This window comes from Melopsittacus undulatus, chromosome 5 (assembly GCF_012275295.1).
Source record: "Melopsittacus undulatus isolate bMelUnd1 chromosome 5, bMelUnd1.mat.Z, whole genome shotgun sequence".
Lineage (NCBI taxonomy): Eukaryota > Metazoa > Chordata > Aves > Psittaciformes > Psittaculidae > Melopsittacus > Melopsittacus undulatus.
Window position 1 is genome coordinate 35,694,587 of NC_047531.1, and position 16,744 is coordinate 35,711,330.

Genomic DNA, 16,744 nt, shown 5'->3' on the forward strand with positions numbered 1-16,744 from the left:
TTATAATCGCAAGGGAAAGAAACCAAATAGCTCTGGGATCTCAGGATCTTTGCAACTCAGTGTCATGCATGAAGTGTGATCACACAGAGGACCCTCCTCTGTGTTGTTTGTATTTAAGTGATGGGAATTACTGACACAGAAGAGCTTCCGTTTTTCATAGTGTTCAACACCAGGAGGACAAAACCCCATCCCAGGTTGTCAGCCTGGTACTTCCTTATTACAAGGAAATGAATGTGGCTGGTTTTTGTACCCACAGAGTACCAGCACCCGGGTCAAGACGGTACTCTGTAAAGCAGCGTAGCACATTGCAGTTACATGGTGGGAACACAATTCAGGTTGTAGCCTCCTGGCCAAGCGGGATGGACTCCTGCGAGGAGCTGTTTGGCATGTGGAGGTGGAGGAGTAGCCAACATAGTGCTCTCTCCACATTCCTCTCCGTGTAGCCAAACCAGAGCCTGAGTCAGCGAAGCCACAGTCACAGGAGAACAAGCACTGCTCCATGGTTGTGGCCAGGGCTGGGCAGCACAATGTGTGTTTGTGAGCCCTGCCTCTGCCCGTGGCTTCCTGTCCCGAACAAGACATTTAACATCTCTGCATCACGGTTGCTTATCCCGTAAAAGAGGGAAATGATACCTCACTTTAGGGGGGTATCAGCAGGGTTAATTCCATAGGGGCATGCAGGGGAGTCATGGAGAAGAGCACCTATGGGCCATGTCTCACAGGTCCCCAAAAGATAGCTGTGAAAAGCAAGTTCACAGCTCTGACCAGTTAAGTCTGCAGGCTTTCTAACTGGGGCTGCAGATTTGATAGGAAGCATGTACAGATCCCAAAAAGAAAAATGTTTGGAAATTACTGCTTTTAAGATGAGAAGATGAATGGCTTGCAGGGAATGTTTCTGTGAGTTCAAAATGAGTAACTGCATTTGAACTGAATAGGATGACACCAGAATTAAGGCGTTAGCTCATGTCCAAGTGCCTTAATGCCTTAAAGCCTAATACACTGTGGTAGTTTATGTCCCTTAAAATAACATAAAGCATCCACAGTTGGATCCCCTTTCCAGCCTCAAATGTGAGAGCACTGCCTACATTCCGGGTGCAGTGACAGGGTGAAGCAGCCCAGCACACGCCCTCATTAGGACCATCACTTGCCATCCTGCTGCATCTCCAGAGAGCTTTCTCACACGACCAATACTCATAATGGGACCAGGTCTTCTGCTCCAGCCACATGGAAAGGACTTGGCACAGGGTAACACTGAAACATGAGATCACAGCTGTTTCAGGCCTTGTTTGCATTGGCTGTGGCTGTTTTCTCAGAGACATTTCGCTCCAATTTGTAGCTTTGCAATTGGACTGTAACACATTTTGCAGCACTGAGAAGGCTCTGACACAAGAGCTGTCAGCCCTCGCCCAGGCTAAAGTTCCCACTTGCCTCTCAAATCTTTCTTTGACTATGGGCCTCCCCATACTCACCTACAAGGCAGTAGCCCAGAGGCACAAGAGGAGAGGTGGCCTGTGCAGGTACAGGAGGGAAACCACTGTCTTAGCAAGGCTTGAGGACTTCTAAGTACTGGTAAAAGAGTTGGCCATCCCTTGCAGTCCACAGCAGAACTCCTGGGCTGTCCTGCATTGTCAACTCCACATCTGCATTGCACAGAATGCTGCTGGCTATGGATTGTGACAGCCCCTCCATAGCACATCCTGCACTGGCCTCTCTACACCATCCACGTCCCTGTGTTAGAGGCTGTAAGAGAAGTGCCATGTTTCTGAGCTAGCTTCTATACAGATTCTCACATCATAATTATACTCCACCACAACTCTTCTTAACAAACTAGAGAGGAGGACTTCATGTATTTGGGGCTCTGTAGATCAGTTGCTTGGGTTACTCCAGCCAGTGCTGCATCCCTGCGGTGGAAGGAGCTCTGCATCCAGGACACTGTGTGTGAAGGTGTCAGGGGCTGGAGCTGAGGGCTGGGAGGAATACTCAAGCAGTCCTGTACAGCTGTGCAAGCATGGGGAAACCAAACCTGTTCCTTTTGCTAATGACTGAGGACAATTGGGAGTCATGGAGAGGAAACATTTAGTTCCCATTTTTCCTGGGTTTATATTCACTCAGCTAATTGCCGAGTCACATTCTTCTCTCCAGGGCACAAGGCAGCCCTCTCCAAGCCTCACAACTCCCCTTTCCCATTACACCTTGGCAAGCCCTGCTACATCTGTTTACAACTGAGGAAATAAAGGTATTTTAAGAGCTTTTCCCACATTCCCTAAAGCGGCCATTGCTCCAATGGATCTTTAGTTGTCACCTGGGTCCTAATATATGAGAGCCACTGTCCAAAGCCAGAAGTAGTGGAGGGTTGAGGATTTTGCCTTGGGTATCTCAGCAATTGATGAGACACACACGATTCACACATGCTTTGGCACTGGTGACTCCCCTGGGACACGTAGCAGGTCAGCATCAGCTCAGCCAAACCCAGGAATATAGTCTGAACTGGACAGACTGGAAGATCTTTACTGTTAGCCCTCTGGAGCTTGCTAACTTGAGGAGTTATTTAGGGTAAATGCTTTCCTGGCTGATTGGCTCTATATTGCTGTTCTCTAAGCATTTTTTTCCCATTAGCATATGGGTGTGCTCAGTAAAGACAGCAGCTTTTACTATTAGACCTGTGGTAGGTTTTGCTATACAAAACAACCTGAACAAACCTTGGTATAACCCCAGGTAAATCTTTTCTCTCCAGGGCATCTGTGACCAGGAGGACTTTTGGGCATAGTGGCATTGCTGTGCATACGTGGTACGCCTGTCCAGCACTAATAAAGTCTATCTGGGCTATGGCCATTAGTCAACATCAGTTCTACCTGGACAGAAAGCAAAGCAAGGTAAGCATGGTGGAGGTGGAAAGTGCATGTTGTGATGGGTTAGTCCTTCTCAACTCCCCCAAGTCACAGCAAGGTCAAGTCCAGATGGTGGCTCCTTTCCTGCCCACCCATTCCACTTGAGATCAAAAAAGTGGGCAGATTAACTCAATATATCTACTGGCTTTGGCCAGATTGAGGGAATTTGTATCAAATCCATGTCTATGGGAGAGAGGATTGAGGGAAAGGTTGTACTGAACTGTGGCCAAAATGGAGGAGACAACATCTACAAGCAGATAGGGTCACATCCCTGTCTGGATGAAGTCTGTCATAAAATTGGGGCAGCTTCCAATAACTGAATTTAAAGTAGCTTCACACTCTCTGCCTGTTTCTGAGTCTGTCCCTTGCTTTCTACTGTTGTATTTCCTAGAAATGAGGGCTAGAGGTATTATTTCTCTCTCCACATAGAATATCACAGCAAAGGAGGGCAGGTTCTGACATCCTGGCCTTAAAAGAAACTGTCTCAATCTGGTGCTGCACAAAGGGCAACTCAATACACAAAAGAAACCACCTTGAAACCAGAGGAGTGGGTGTTCTTCCTCTAATTCCTTTCATCAGCAGTAACTTTAGGCATACCCAGAACAGCAGGAGATCGCTTTGATGACTTTGAGAAGACTTTGAGGCAGAAGAGAGACTTCTCATGCAGACAGCCCTCTCCACATGAGCCTGCTGGTGTTTAACTTTACAGAGATGTGACTCAATACAGAATCTGTATTGAACGAGCACCTTCTTATACAGCTGCCTGCACTGTTCCCCATCCCTATGAGATGGCAGGTCCTCCAAATGGCTGAAACAGTTTTAACATGCTACTCCTGAAAGCACTGCCCGCATTTTCAGGCAGGGGCTGCTCCCTCCCTTGCACAGCCCATGGACATATGAGGTCCCTTCCTGATCCAGTTCAGACCACTAAACTGGCAGAAAAATACTTCTTTTTCCTGTTTTTTCTTTGCTGCATTATTTTTCTGGCAGTTCAATGTTTTGGCTTGCTGAAAGTACATGAAGGCCATCAGTGTGCTATTAGTCCAGTTCACTCCTAACCATCTGACATTGCTTTCCCATCATGAACTTTGTGACTTTATTGTAGAGTGGATAGTATGTTTACCATAGTATGTTTGGGTGCCTTGGGCAGCACATATGGTTACACTCACTTTGGCCATATCCCATCTAATGCAAAGAAACAGGATTCTTCATAGTTGCTGTGAGCTATATGGAATTTAGGAGCCTAGATAACTTCCCACCCCTAAGTGCCAGCTGTGACTGTGGACAAAATGCACCCTACACCAAGTACCACTTTCTTGTCCCCCTCCTCTGCACCAGGGCAATGCACAGCCCTCTCTGTTGTACTCTCAACAAAACCAGCTCAGCAAACAAATACAACTTTATATTTTTCTGTGCTTTTAGCCAGCTGGATTTGCTGATCTAGCTGCAAGGTATTTAGGTCACAAGCAACCCACAAACAAAAGGAGATTCCCTCCTCCTCCCACTTCTTTGCTAAGAAACTGGGTCTCTTAAATGCCCAGCGCTTCTCATCAGTGGCTCCTTTTGTTGTTGGCAGCTTGTGTTTCAATCTGATCTCCCCTCTCTCACACTCCTACAGACAGCACCATCCACCAGCCCCCATTTGTCAGCCTGTCACTTCTGTGATCATCTCAGTGTGCTTTGTCACAAATGATGCCAGTGGTCATGCTGAGACTTTGAAATGAAGGCCTACGAAATATTTGTGTCCCTTTCTCTTAAGGGAGCTGGTATTTTATTCTGTTGTCCTTGTCTTTGACGTGATGCTGTTGAGATTGATAGATCCATCAATTTGAATTGATCAGTACATCCTTCTGGTCACTCCAGGACACTGTACTCATGTGTGCTTTGCTTTTTAAAACCGTGAAACAGAGTGGGGTGTTGTGAAATGTCTTTGTTTCAGCTCTCAGGGGCTTAAGACAAACATTTATTTGAGTTTCAGGTTGCATGGGCTTGCATCCCCTTAAGTCTCAGCCCCCACTTCAGTCGAATCCCCAGCTTCAAAGCAAAACTTAGATATTCCTTTCTTTTATGTCCAAACTTGCCATTTCATATAGTTTTGACAAAAGAAAGAATAATAAAAACAGACTTAGAAGAAAAAGCCTGCTGGAGCTCACTGCATCTGACCCTTCACTCTAGGGATGGAGATTAGATGGCAGGAGATACAAAACAGTGATAAAGCAAGCTTGAACTCTGTGCTCCTCACATAACTGGCATCACTTGGATCTGCACTGCTCCACTAGACAACTCCATTAATGTGATTTTAGAAAGAAATAAAACCAGGATTGCCTGGATTTTGACCATTTTGCAAGGAAATGAGGTCCCAGCCATTGAACTCCTGCCAGCTCACCCATTTCCCAGCATCTCCTCCCTGCTGATCTGTCTCTCCCTGCAACCAAAGCGTAATGTGGAGACTGAGAAGATGCCCACAGTGAACATGTCAGTGTGCAGAACGCTTGTCAGCTTCCCTTGTTTTCCAGAACAGAGATGCAGCAGGACTTCAAGGCATGTCTTTGCTCCACTGACTGCAATGAGTCAATCAAACATTTGGCTTAGAAAGCTTGAGAAGTCACATTTTGTGGGAATTTCCAACAGCACGTTCCTCCAAGTACGAGGCTTTTTGGCTGAATGGACCAGTAGAGAATAGGACAAGGATTTCAAAAAATCACCTGCAGCAAAGCCCCATCACTGCAGGCAAGAGATGATGCTCGTACCCCTGCAGCTGCGGAGGGAGCAGGGGCACTGAGCTCTTGGTGAGCCCTTGGTGAGCCTCAGCCCCAGCAGGTGAGACCCAGTCTGGACAGGGCCAAAGAGCCAGGAGGGTCTCCAGCTCCAGTGTCTTGGCTGCCTTCCTGCCCCCATCGTTGCCTGTTTTTCTCTTGGGTGTCATGGTTTAATGTGAGGTGTCCTTGCCCATGGCAGGTGGGTTGGAACTGGATGGTCTTAAGGTCCTTTCCAACCCAAGCTGTTCTATGATTCTGTAAATCCATCCCCAGTGTCCATCTACTCTTGCATTTCACTAATGGATTTGTCTTCACCCTCTGACCTTGTCAGAACAAGATGGGGGATCAGTTTGGCCCCATGCTTTGAAATGACTCATGCATGAGCCAGTATCCCTCCCTGGAAATGAGACTTGGCAGGTCTGTGCTAAGTGCTTGAAAGGTTCTGAGCCTGGAGGGACTGCAGGGCCTGAGGGAGCGCTAATGGGATGTAATCTAGCTTTCCACTATTGTGCTGTCAGTACAGAGTCTAGCCAAGGCCTTGTGCTGGCTGCTGCTCAGTGGCCTGTATGAAATGAGCTGTTGGTCTGATTCCTGCCTCTGATGAGCGGCTGTCCAAAGCACAAGACCACCTGATGCTGATGGGTATTGCTGTAGGGAGCAGAGGCAGCAGGGACTGAGCAGCAGGGGAAATTAACCCCATTCCTTTCAGGAGATGTTTCATTCCCACTGTTGAGTGCAGGGCACTGTTAGCACAACTGCAGTCAGATCTAAAACCTTCTGTGGCTGCAGCAGGTTTCATAGAATCATAGAATGGTTTGGGTTGGAAGGGACCTTCAAAGCTCATCTACTCCAGTCCCCTGCAATGAGCAGGGACGTCTTCAACTACATCAGGTTGCCCAGGACCACATCCAGCCTGGCTTTGAATGTGTCAGGGATAGCGCATCCACCACCTCTCTGGGCAACCTGTGCCAGTGTTTTACCACCCTCATTGCAAAGAATTTCTTCCTCACATCTAGCCTGAATCTCCCCTCTTTTAGTTTAAAACCATCACCCTCATCCTACTGCAACAGGCACTGCTAAAAAGTCTCTCCCCGTCTTTCTTGTAGCCCCCTTTTAAGTACTGAAAGGCCACAATAAGGTCTCCCTGGAGTCTTCTCTTTGGATTGTATCCTCTGTGGAGGAATCTCACTCTGCCCTGCTGATCCCTGCTCTCTGGTTTGCTTTTCCTCTCTCCTGGCTCCAGTGATGCCAGGCTATGGTGTTATATCATGTTTACATTTACCCTGTGTAGGGCACACATCCAGGCAGTGTTGGCTTGGCTCATCAGCCAGGACCACAGGAGCTGCTTTGCCTTTGCTCAGCACTTTTAGCTGGTGCCTGGTCAAACAGGTAGTGCCAGAGCGTGCTGTAATTTGCAGTCTGAACATAAGTGGAAACAAACTGCAGGGCTTCTTGCTGTAACTCTCTTGTAAATACAGGAAAACCACTGCCTTGCAGGATCGGTCTGTGCAGACTTGGGATTTGCACCTTTCCTAAACATCACTGCAAGGACTCAGTATATTGAGTTAGGCAGATACTGGGTTTGATCAGTTCTGGCTGTTTCTGGGGTTATCCAAGGTATTCATAACCCTGCATTTATCACCTGCAGGGGATAAATCAGCAGGACAGCAGCACTCTGAAGACTTGGTACTTCCAAAGATGTGGCATTGCAGCAAGATAGCAGTTCATGCTCAAGCTCCTTACTGAGACTTGAGTAGCAGGAAATCTCATGATAAAAAGCAGTGATTTTCCTCTTCACCTAGCACTAACCTTCCAGAGCTATTTGGAGAACATATTTCGCAGACCTTGTTTCTGACCAGAAACATCAGATCCAAGAAGCTGAAAGAGTGCTATCCTTCTCCTGGGGCTGATTTTGGGATGGAGCAGTTGGAAATGAGAAGTGTCTAACTAACTGGTTGTAGCATTAGTGTAAGAGGGTCAGAACCGGTTGCCTGATCTGCTCTGACATCTTGGCAAGTAGTTAAGCCTCTGCACTCAAATGACTGAGTGTACACACACTGTTTTTGGGGTTATTGTGGAAACAAGCTTGTGAGGTACTTGGGTACCTCTGAATGGTAATGATGGAGCATATAGATACCCAAGAGTATTAAATGACGATAATACTTCTGAGGGTATTTTCAGTGTAAGGCTTTCCCAGTGCTGTCTTCATTTGCAGTCTTAAATTAATCTTAAAAATACAGTGTGCAACAGGGAGACTTTTTACTTTTCTTGTTACTTCAGTGATGTGGAAACAGAGGCAGGGGATCACTAAGAACTTAAGTGTCTTACCCAAAGCACCACAACAGATCACTGACAGAGCTAAGTGCAAAGCTCAGTTTGGTGAGCATTAAGCCATCAGTTCAGCCTTAGTTCTTGTTAAAATGATTCCTGCTCCTGAAGATGTGAAACACTGAAAATCCTATCATGGCAAGCGCTCCTTCTAGTCCCATCTTATATTAGTTCCAGTGGGAACAGATCACACGCTGGTATGTGGATGTCAGTCAGCTTCTGATTTGTTAGCACTGTAATGACGAACTGTATGACTGAGAGTCTCTTCTGGCCTGAGAAGGTGCAGAGGCCCTGTGAGGCCAGGGTGATTGAAGCTCAGCAGCATGGGGCTTGCAAGATTTGGGCAGTGGGTTGAGTTCCAAGCTCCCTGCATTTGTGACTGAGGAGCACACATGAGGGTCAGTGAACAAGCAGCTGATTTCCAGGCTGGAGATGAAATAGCAGTCATTTTTGTGTGCCATCTTACAGGCAGTGAGCTTCTTCCTGACTCTCAGTTCCCCCCTTGTTAGCATGGCTTGTTACCTGAAGCAAATTCAATAAGCAATACATTAAATAGGGCTCACAGCATAAGCATTAGTTCAGAATTGAAGTGCTTGGAGATGACCCCAGTGAGAAATGAAATAGAGGACTGGAGAGGATCGTTCTGATGTGGCAGTTGCTATTTTAAGGTGATCCTAAGGCTCCACTGGTCAGAAAAAGGACTGAAAAATACCCATGGCCACCCAGGACACCCTCACATGTAGGACTCTTCCCAATAGTGCTGGGGATATAACTGAATGTTCTTGGTCCTTTTGTCTGTTAAGTACCTGCTAGAGGCTGGAGAATGGACTGCAGATAGATGGTGAGCTACTAACATCAGGGTTTGTATTGCAGAGGCAAGGCAGCCACTATAACCCCCACACCCTGAATGTTTTCTGCCTTCGATGGCACTGTGTGCATAAAAACATCTGAGCTCGCTGCTCAGTGAAGAGAATGTTCTGGAGCTAACTCACCAGAACGTTATGGGCATCTTGTTTTCTCAAATCCGTTCATCACCAGCAATGAAAGGATGACATCTTAGGAAGTCAACTCATTCCGTCCTAAGATGTGAAGAGGATGGGATGATCACTGGAGGTCCCTTCCAGCTGAAATCTCTTCTCTCTTCTCTCACTCATTTACACGTTATGCGTGTTTACTTTCCCCTGGAGGTGTCCAGATAGGTGACAGTTGGTAGTGTACCCTGGGTGACTCCTTTCCCTAGTGTGACCAGTTACTGAGCTGGGACTGGTTCTTGTTTCTTGCTGAAGTAATGTTAATGCTTTGAAAAAGGTCCTCACAGTAGGGGCAGCTTGTTAGTCTGGACCATAATCTGAATACGTTTTCCTGCCAGTATTTTCTTCCATCTTCTCATGACAGCCCCTTTAAGTCATGTCTCCACCATGTCTTGGTCCAAAGCAGATTTGGAAAGGCCCCTCCTGTGCTCTTTTAGATGCTAGAGATAGCCTTTAGCCATCAGGCTTTGCAGGTTGGCATTTCTGAAGGTTTATTATGGTATGTGGTAACACAGTGAATCCATACCTAGTTTGTTTAAGAGGGAAAAATGTGCATGGCAAAGCAGAGAAAATAAACAACAGGAAACAATGCCAGAATTGTACCCACTGAAGAATGTAAAAAGTGCAGCAGTGAATCCCGTGCCAGATTGCTTCTATTCTTATAAAAGAATCCAAGTTTGCTCTGGAGGCCTGTTTCCTGCCACAGCAAAAGGACTTCTTCCTTCTGCAAGCTTTAGAGAAGCAGTTTTTAACAGCTCATTACTAACTCCTGTGTCCATGTCCAGTCCAAGATTCATGCTGCAAGAAGCCTGAGTGAGATTGCGATTGACCTAACTGAAACTGGAACGCTCAAGACCTCAAAGCTGGCCAACATGGGGAGTAAAGGCAAGATTATCAGTGGCAGCAGCGGGAGTCTTCTGTCATCAGGTAGGTCCTTTATCCTGTAACTGTAGAGAATATGGTGGGAAGGGCCATGGCCATGGTGTGATGGGGAGCTGCACTGCAGAAATGAAAGTCACTTCCCCTTAGCCTTTCTGTCTATCCAGGTGTCTGTCTCTCAGCACATTGCTCCACAAACAGCACAGGCAGCAGCCTGCCCTTCTCTCATTACCACCACTCATTTCCTCTTTGGCCCCAGGATGTCATCTCCAACCTCTCACTTTCCAGATGAGACCTCGTCTGTCTTCACAGTTTCTACCATAATCATCCCTTGGCACCCAGTTCACCCCTAGGCAGATGTGTTTGTGAAGGAGCCCCCAGCCAGCCAGTGGGACGCTGAAGCTGGGAATTGCTGATGTCCCTCAGCAGTGTTGGGGCAGGGTGGCTTCTTCACACAGAGTGCACATCTGCTTTGTTTCTCTATTGTTGAAATTTGGCTGAGGTCCCAGGCTCCAAAGAGCTATTCCCTAGCACTCTCTACCAAACTAGTAGGTTTCCTTTTGTGGCTTTTAGAGCACCTTCCTGTATGAGGAAGAAATAATCTGCTAAAGAAACCACAAAGAAGTTGATACAAAGGAGAACTAGTGCATAGAAGAGAAGGACCAGAGAAGGGGATTCAGGAGGTTTTATCTCTTTCATACTCTTACATCAGCCTGAACCAGGCAACATGTGTGTAAAACAGTGCTAAATGTCACTCCAGGAGCAAAGCAAGATTGAGTTTGCAAAGAGCTTGAAGCTGCTCAGGTGAGCAGCTCTTCAGGAGGGCAAGGTTGATGGTATCCCTGTAATTAGCTGTTTCAGTCAATTAAATGCCTTCTGTTAAGCATCACATCAAGTTAACAAAACTGACTGTGTTGAGATGTGTAACAATAGAGAATAACCATGCATGACAAAGGGAAGAGTCCATCTAAGAACACCAATGCTTTAAAACTGAACCCACACTGGTGTAGCCAATCAGCTTTGCACCACTGTATCCTTCCTGTCTCTTAAAACCCACACTTTCCTGCTTGGAAAATGCCCAGCAAGGGGTTAAAATGTGCAGTGTTTACAGAACTCCGAGCAGCCTGCTGTGCCATTCCTTGCCTTGCCTGCAAACAGAGATGCCTTTCTGCTCCTCAGTCTTCCTGACAAAGTACACAATCCACGTCTGTGCCTCCCATCGCTCAGGGAGCTGCAGTAGCTGAGAGCTCCCAGACCGGTGTCAGGTTGTCAGAGCTCTTTATTTGTTTGGCATTTTTTCCAGCTCTCCCGCTGGAAAGTAAATACCGTGAAGTGCCCCAAGGAAGTTCTTTAGGTCTTTTCAAAACTGAAGCCTCCTGGGCACCATTCCTAAGTTTGTGAGAGCTACTTGGTAGTAATCCTGTTTTCATGTTGATATGTTGACTTTTGGCCTTCATGGAAAGAAGCATGGGGGTCTGCTTCTGCTCTCACACCCAGAGAGAGCACTAGCCAGGTGAAAGCCAGCTGAAAATTAGGCCCAGGAAAGCTTCAGCACCTCTCACGGTTATATAGATGGGAATCCCACACTAGGAGCTGCCCATCCTTTGATTTCTGCATTGCTTTTCTGTCTGAGCATGGGGTTTGTAGACTCAGCAGAGCTGCAGTAGGGACTAGACCCATGCAGAGTTCATTCACCAGGTGAGTTGTTTCTTCAGGCCTGGGTAGGTGGATCTGTCTACCTGGGGGCCTGTGCAGGGCTATGTGAACCTCTGTTTCAGTGCTGCTGGTGGGCCGGGAGAATAACTCCCTCCAGATCCCTGTGTTCAGGCCTGCCTTTTATATCCTACCAGCTGTGAGGACAGGGCTCTCCCCAAAACATCAAGGAGAGCTGTGGGGTTTGCTGTGTGCCTTCCAGCAGCTGTGAGCAGCTGCCAGGAAGTAGAGAGAGAAGATATCTGACAGAGATTCCAGACAGATACCATAGAATTGGAGACCCTGGATTGCTTCCAGTCATCCTCTGCTCCAAAAGCCCCTTCCCTCATCCCAGCTGGCAGACCTAACCCCAGCCCTGTCCCACTGCATGGGAGGGGCCATTCACTGCCTGTCCCACTGGGTGCAGTCAGTGGCTCCATCCCAACCTTTGCATTTCCTCCCATTGTGCCAGAGATTATCGGCACACAGTCACAACAATGATGGGTTATCGTGGTCCAGCCTGCGTGCTGGAGAGAATAAGTGCAAATGATTAAGTGGCCACAGTAGATTTCCAGGCTATAAATACCCTGAGTGACTTGCAGTCACAAGGGCAGGACTGAATGTTTGCCCCCACTTCCCTACTGTTCTCAGTCCTTTTATTTTCCTGGAAATTACTTGTAGTAATTTCCTCTCAGTATCTCAGTGCTCCTCACTGGAGGGGCTGTCAGCACATGAGGAGTGTGCTGAAACTGGCATGGGTTTGGAGCAAGGAAAAATCTGTTCTGGCTGTCACACTGTCTGGTGAAGATCCTGCTGTGCAGTGTGAGGCACTCACTGCCCCACATCACTTACAGCCTCAAGACACAGCGGGGGAAGATGGAGTCTTACACTGGGACAATGGTCACATCAGTTAAAGGCCAAAGCCTGAACTCCTCTGTATTTCCCAGGCCTTTGGTCTCAGTCTCTGTCCAGTGCAGAGTTGTAATTGTGATAACTGGTGCTCCCAGGTCCATTCTGACAAGCTGACTCCTTAACTTTTGTCCTTGTTTTGGCTTTGAAGGGACCTCCCAGAACAGTGAACTGCTGTGATTTAGCTCAGGGATCTGCTCAGGACCTCTGGGACATCCCTGGCCATCTGGGGCAAGGTTTGTCCCTGAATAAAGGCTCTACTTTCAGTGTCAGGAGCCCTCATCAGAGATAATTATCAGAACAAAATCAAGTCAGGCCTAAGGTGGGTTTTTCCTTTGGAGCAGTCTGTGCCATAAGAACTCTACAGGGCTCCTGGCTAGTGATGAGCCCCTCTATCACTGTTGTTCTGGACACCAAACTACCTTCTTCATCTCAGAGATGCCACAGAGGAGCACCTCTGCTTCAGCTCTGCAGCCGTGCTCAGCGATCCTCTGGCATCCTCTGCATCCTCTGGCTCAGTGACTCCCATTCCTTCAGCAGCCATGGAGGTTTCCCGCACAGGGACCTGTTTACATGTGAAATGCCACAAGAGAGCCCAGGCAGCCTGTTCTCCATCTGGAGGGGTTGTATCCCAGCTGGATCACCCGGCGGGTGCCGGAGCGGATAAACAGCACTCGCATGGCCAGTGAACATGGGGGCCATGAAGACTAGTCTCCCACAGGATATGTGAGTGCATCCTGTGCGGAGCAGCTCCAGCTGGAGGATATCCTATGTGTCGGGCCGAGACGAGAGATAGCGGCTGTCTGAGGTTACTGGCTGTTGTGTGCTGACATCCTGGCTTGGTGAGTCAGCCCAGGCTCTGGCACCGAGCAAGCGTGGGGGGACCTTTCCTCCCTGCTCAGGGGACAGCCATGCACAGGGGACATCAGCCAAGTGCCAGCGAGCTGAAGCCAGCAGCCAGATGTAGTGTGAAGCATTTGCCATATTTAGATATGTTTTTCCTGGAGAGGGAGGCTCATAAAATGAGGAATAGAATCATAGAATCAACTCAGTTGGAAAAGACCTTTAAGATCATCAAGTCCAACCATTACCTCAGCACTGCCAAGGCCACCACTAAAGCATGTCACTGAGGGCCTCATCTACACAATGTGTGAACCCTTGCAGGGACAGTGACTCCAGCACTGCCCTGGGCAGCCTGTTCCAGTGCCTGACTGCCCTTTCAGTGAAGAAACTTTCCTAATACAATAGATGCCTGGATGCTTTTGCCTTGCTGCTGCTGAGCTACCTTGTTGCATCTGATAGGACAATAGGAAATGGCCTCAAGCTGCGCCAGGGGAGGTTTAGACTGGATATTAGAGCCTTGTCTCCCTCTGCTCTTCAGCATTCCATCTATCCTCCCTGCTTGTTTTCATCCTTCTCATGTATACATTTTCCAAGCTGACATCACTGTGCTGCAATAGGTGGAGGAAATAGGGACAACCAGTGAGTCACTGGTAGGGTTTTCCTCTCTAAGTGGTGGTTCATACTGGTGGCCTCATCCCTTTGACAGGCTTTGAGGCAAAGCTTTACCAAGTGACACCCAGTAGCCAGGGCCCCCTGGAGATCTGCACAGGCACAGCACATTGCTTTGGTCAGATCTTTTGGAAGTGTGACTCCCTTCAGGTTCCGATCAACATCACCAAGACTGTCCCGACCTCAACAGTAATTGAGTGATCAGAAACCAGCACATTAGCACTAGTGAAGAAGCTCAGCCATTCGTTCTGCAGAGTTGGACAAGGGAGGACCATATTCTCCCTCCATTTCACAGCTCATGTTCTCCTGACTGTCAGTGGATGGAGAAAACAGCCCCAGAGATGCCAAGTGGGTATCAGAAGATGAGCAGTGTATCCACAAACTAGTAGCGTATTAAGTGAATGTTCAGGTCACTGAACCCTGTGTCCCACCCTGTATGGAAAGGAGGAAAGAGAATGTACAAATAACTTGGCTTTGAAATTAAACCAATAACATCAGCTATAAAACCAGCACCAGCTCAGTGGGTTCCTGCTGAGGGAAGGTCCTGTGCTTGTTCCCCGATGTATTTTTACAACCCTTTTTCTTTTAGGGACATCAAATGGTTCTGCAGAAGTCTGTGTTAAAATGCAGTTTGGTAAATCTTTGCACAACAAATGGCAAGGAGCCTCAATAATTGTCACAGAAAGGTTCAAAAGCCATACAGAGAAATCGCACATTTTAGCAACATTTCTCCTGCATTAGGAATCAGCCTTAATTGTAGGAGATAAAATACCTGAGAAAGCCTCCCAGTCAACCATCTCCGCTGCAGCAGGAGTCTCTTGTGTTAGGACTGATCTTTCAGGACTGGTTTTTCTCTGTTGATGATCCCCTTTGGAAGACACTGGGCAGCCATGACTCAGTGAGCATCATATTTAATAGGGCTGATTTAAGGTAGTATTTACTTGATTGGTTTGGTTTGTGCTGGTCTGATTATTTCTCTGGTTGTTTTTATGGCCTTTTGATTTGTTCTGACATTTTCAGGTCAGCTGCCACTGGCTTCAGAAGTGGGTCTGTGGTCACAACCTTGCTTGAGGCTGGATTAATACATATTTATAACTAAAGAGCCTCTAATGGAAGCTGTAGGCAGCCCAGCAATATAAAGCACTATTCTCTGCTCACTTACAAGCATCTCACAGTGGTGTGAGTCTCTTGACTGATCAGGTCTCCCATTTGCTTTTCACCTGTGAGAACAAGCAGAGAATCCAACACATAAAAATCATATAGTACACCCCAAAATAGTTCAGCTTTTAAAGAAAAAGTCATATATTAAGAGACCCCAAACAGATAGAATGGTTTCTGAAGGAGAAACTTCAGGAAAGTCTGAAGAGCTCCTGCAGTATGCCCAAGAGATTGTCCAAGTCATCTATGGTCAAGCTAAAAAACTTCAGGATCACAAGCCATGAACTGAGTGCCTTTGAACCCTCTCTACACTAGAAGAGTTGGTGATACAAATACACACTTGGAAAAGGTCGATTTAAACTGGTTTAGTGGTGGTTCTGGCAGTCTTGGGGTAATGGTTGGACTTGATGATCTTAAAGGTCTTTTTCAAACCTATCTGATTCTATGATTAATGCCAAGGAGGGGTTGAGTTTGATTTCAGCAGTAACCCCAATGCTTAACTCAGAATGTGACGATGAGCTTCCAGATCTCCCCAGTTCCTTGCTTTCTGGAAGGGGTAAAAGGACGGCCAGATGTGCTGTCAGTGGACACTGCCACCGAACACTGGTTGAGACCAATGTGAATCTCACACAGGGTAAGCACAGCTGGAGCAGATGCTGTGAACTGTCTGTGCTTGATTTGGGTCCGGACCAGCTCTGCCAGAAGCCATTTGTTTCCTTCTTGTCAGCATACCCCAGCTCAGCACAGGCGTCTGGCCAGGGTTTGGGCTATTCATATGCTTTTAAACATTTCAGCATCTCTGTAGCTGCTGTGGCAACCCACAGTGCAAATACGAACAGCTTTTAAAAATAAACCTGGGGCCGGTGTGGAACTAGGGAGCAGAGAGGAAGGGAAGGGGAACAGCAGTTGAAAGGGAAACGTAAGTCATTAAAGCTGTCATAAATGAAAAGAAGAAGGGGTGGAACATCTGTTGGAGTCATGAGCAAGTTTTTACCAGGACTCAGCAGTTTTTTGGCAATTCAGTAAAGAAATTGAGCGGTTCAGCTTTCACTAGTAACAGCTCACCAGGGTTACCATTAAGAATTACTAAATGCTAGAGAGCATTTGCCAGTGCAAACACAAAGCTTCTCTAGAAGATCCTGTCAAGTTCTTGCAGCACAGATGTGTTGGCAGAATTGAGTTGTCCTGCTCTATGAATGCAAACCCAAACAAAATGAGGAGGACTACAACAGCTAAAGAAGCATCTTACCATGGGGCTGTCCTCCTTTGTCTGATGACACTCAACCTTTCAAAAGCCCTTTGCTCACACCCTCCTCTCCAGGACAGCCACATAAAAGGTGTGAGGAAGAGGAGTGGTGTTTCACAGTTAAGTGCCAGCTGTATGAAACCTGCAGAAAATAGTGGTGGAAGAGATCTGTGAGATCCTCAGCTCCCTCTGGGCCAATGCAGAACTGTTTCATGGCACTGTTTGCCTCAGTCCTCTTTCAGTTTATCTTTAACAGTCTGCTGAAATAGCAGCAATGAAAGATGAAGCTGAAAGCACAAGTTTCACTTTGTTTTGGTGCCAAAACAAAGAGTTGTTCCCAGG

General features: G+C 47.2%; 1 protein-coding gene across 7 annotated transcripts in view; it reads left to right on the forward strand.

The window, feature by feature from the left end:
• FRMD4A (FERM domain containing 4A) overlaps positions 1-16,744 on the forward strand; it is a 282,366-nt gene that overhangs the window by 242,438 nt on the left and 23,184 nt on the right. For all 7 annotated transcript variants that reach the window (XM_031043981.2, XM_031043980.2, XM_031043979.2 and 4 more), the window contains exons 13-14: positions 2,735-2,873; positions 9,792-9,933. In XM_031043981.2, coding sequence (XP_030899841.1) covers positions 2,735-2,873; positions 9,792-9,933 — 281 coding nt within the window. The remainder of the gene's footprint in view (positions 1-2,734; positions 2,874-9,791; positions 9,934-16,744) is intronic.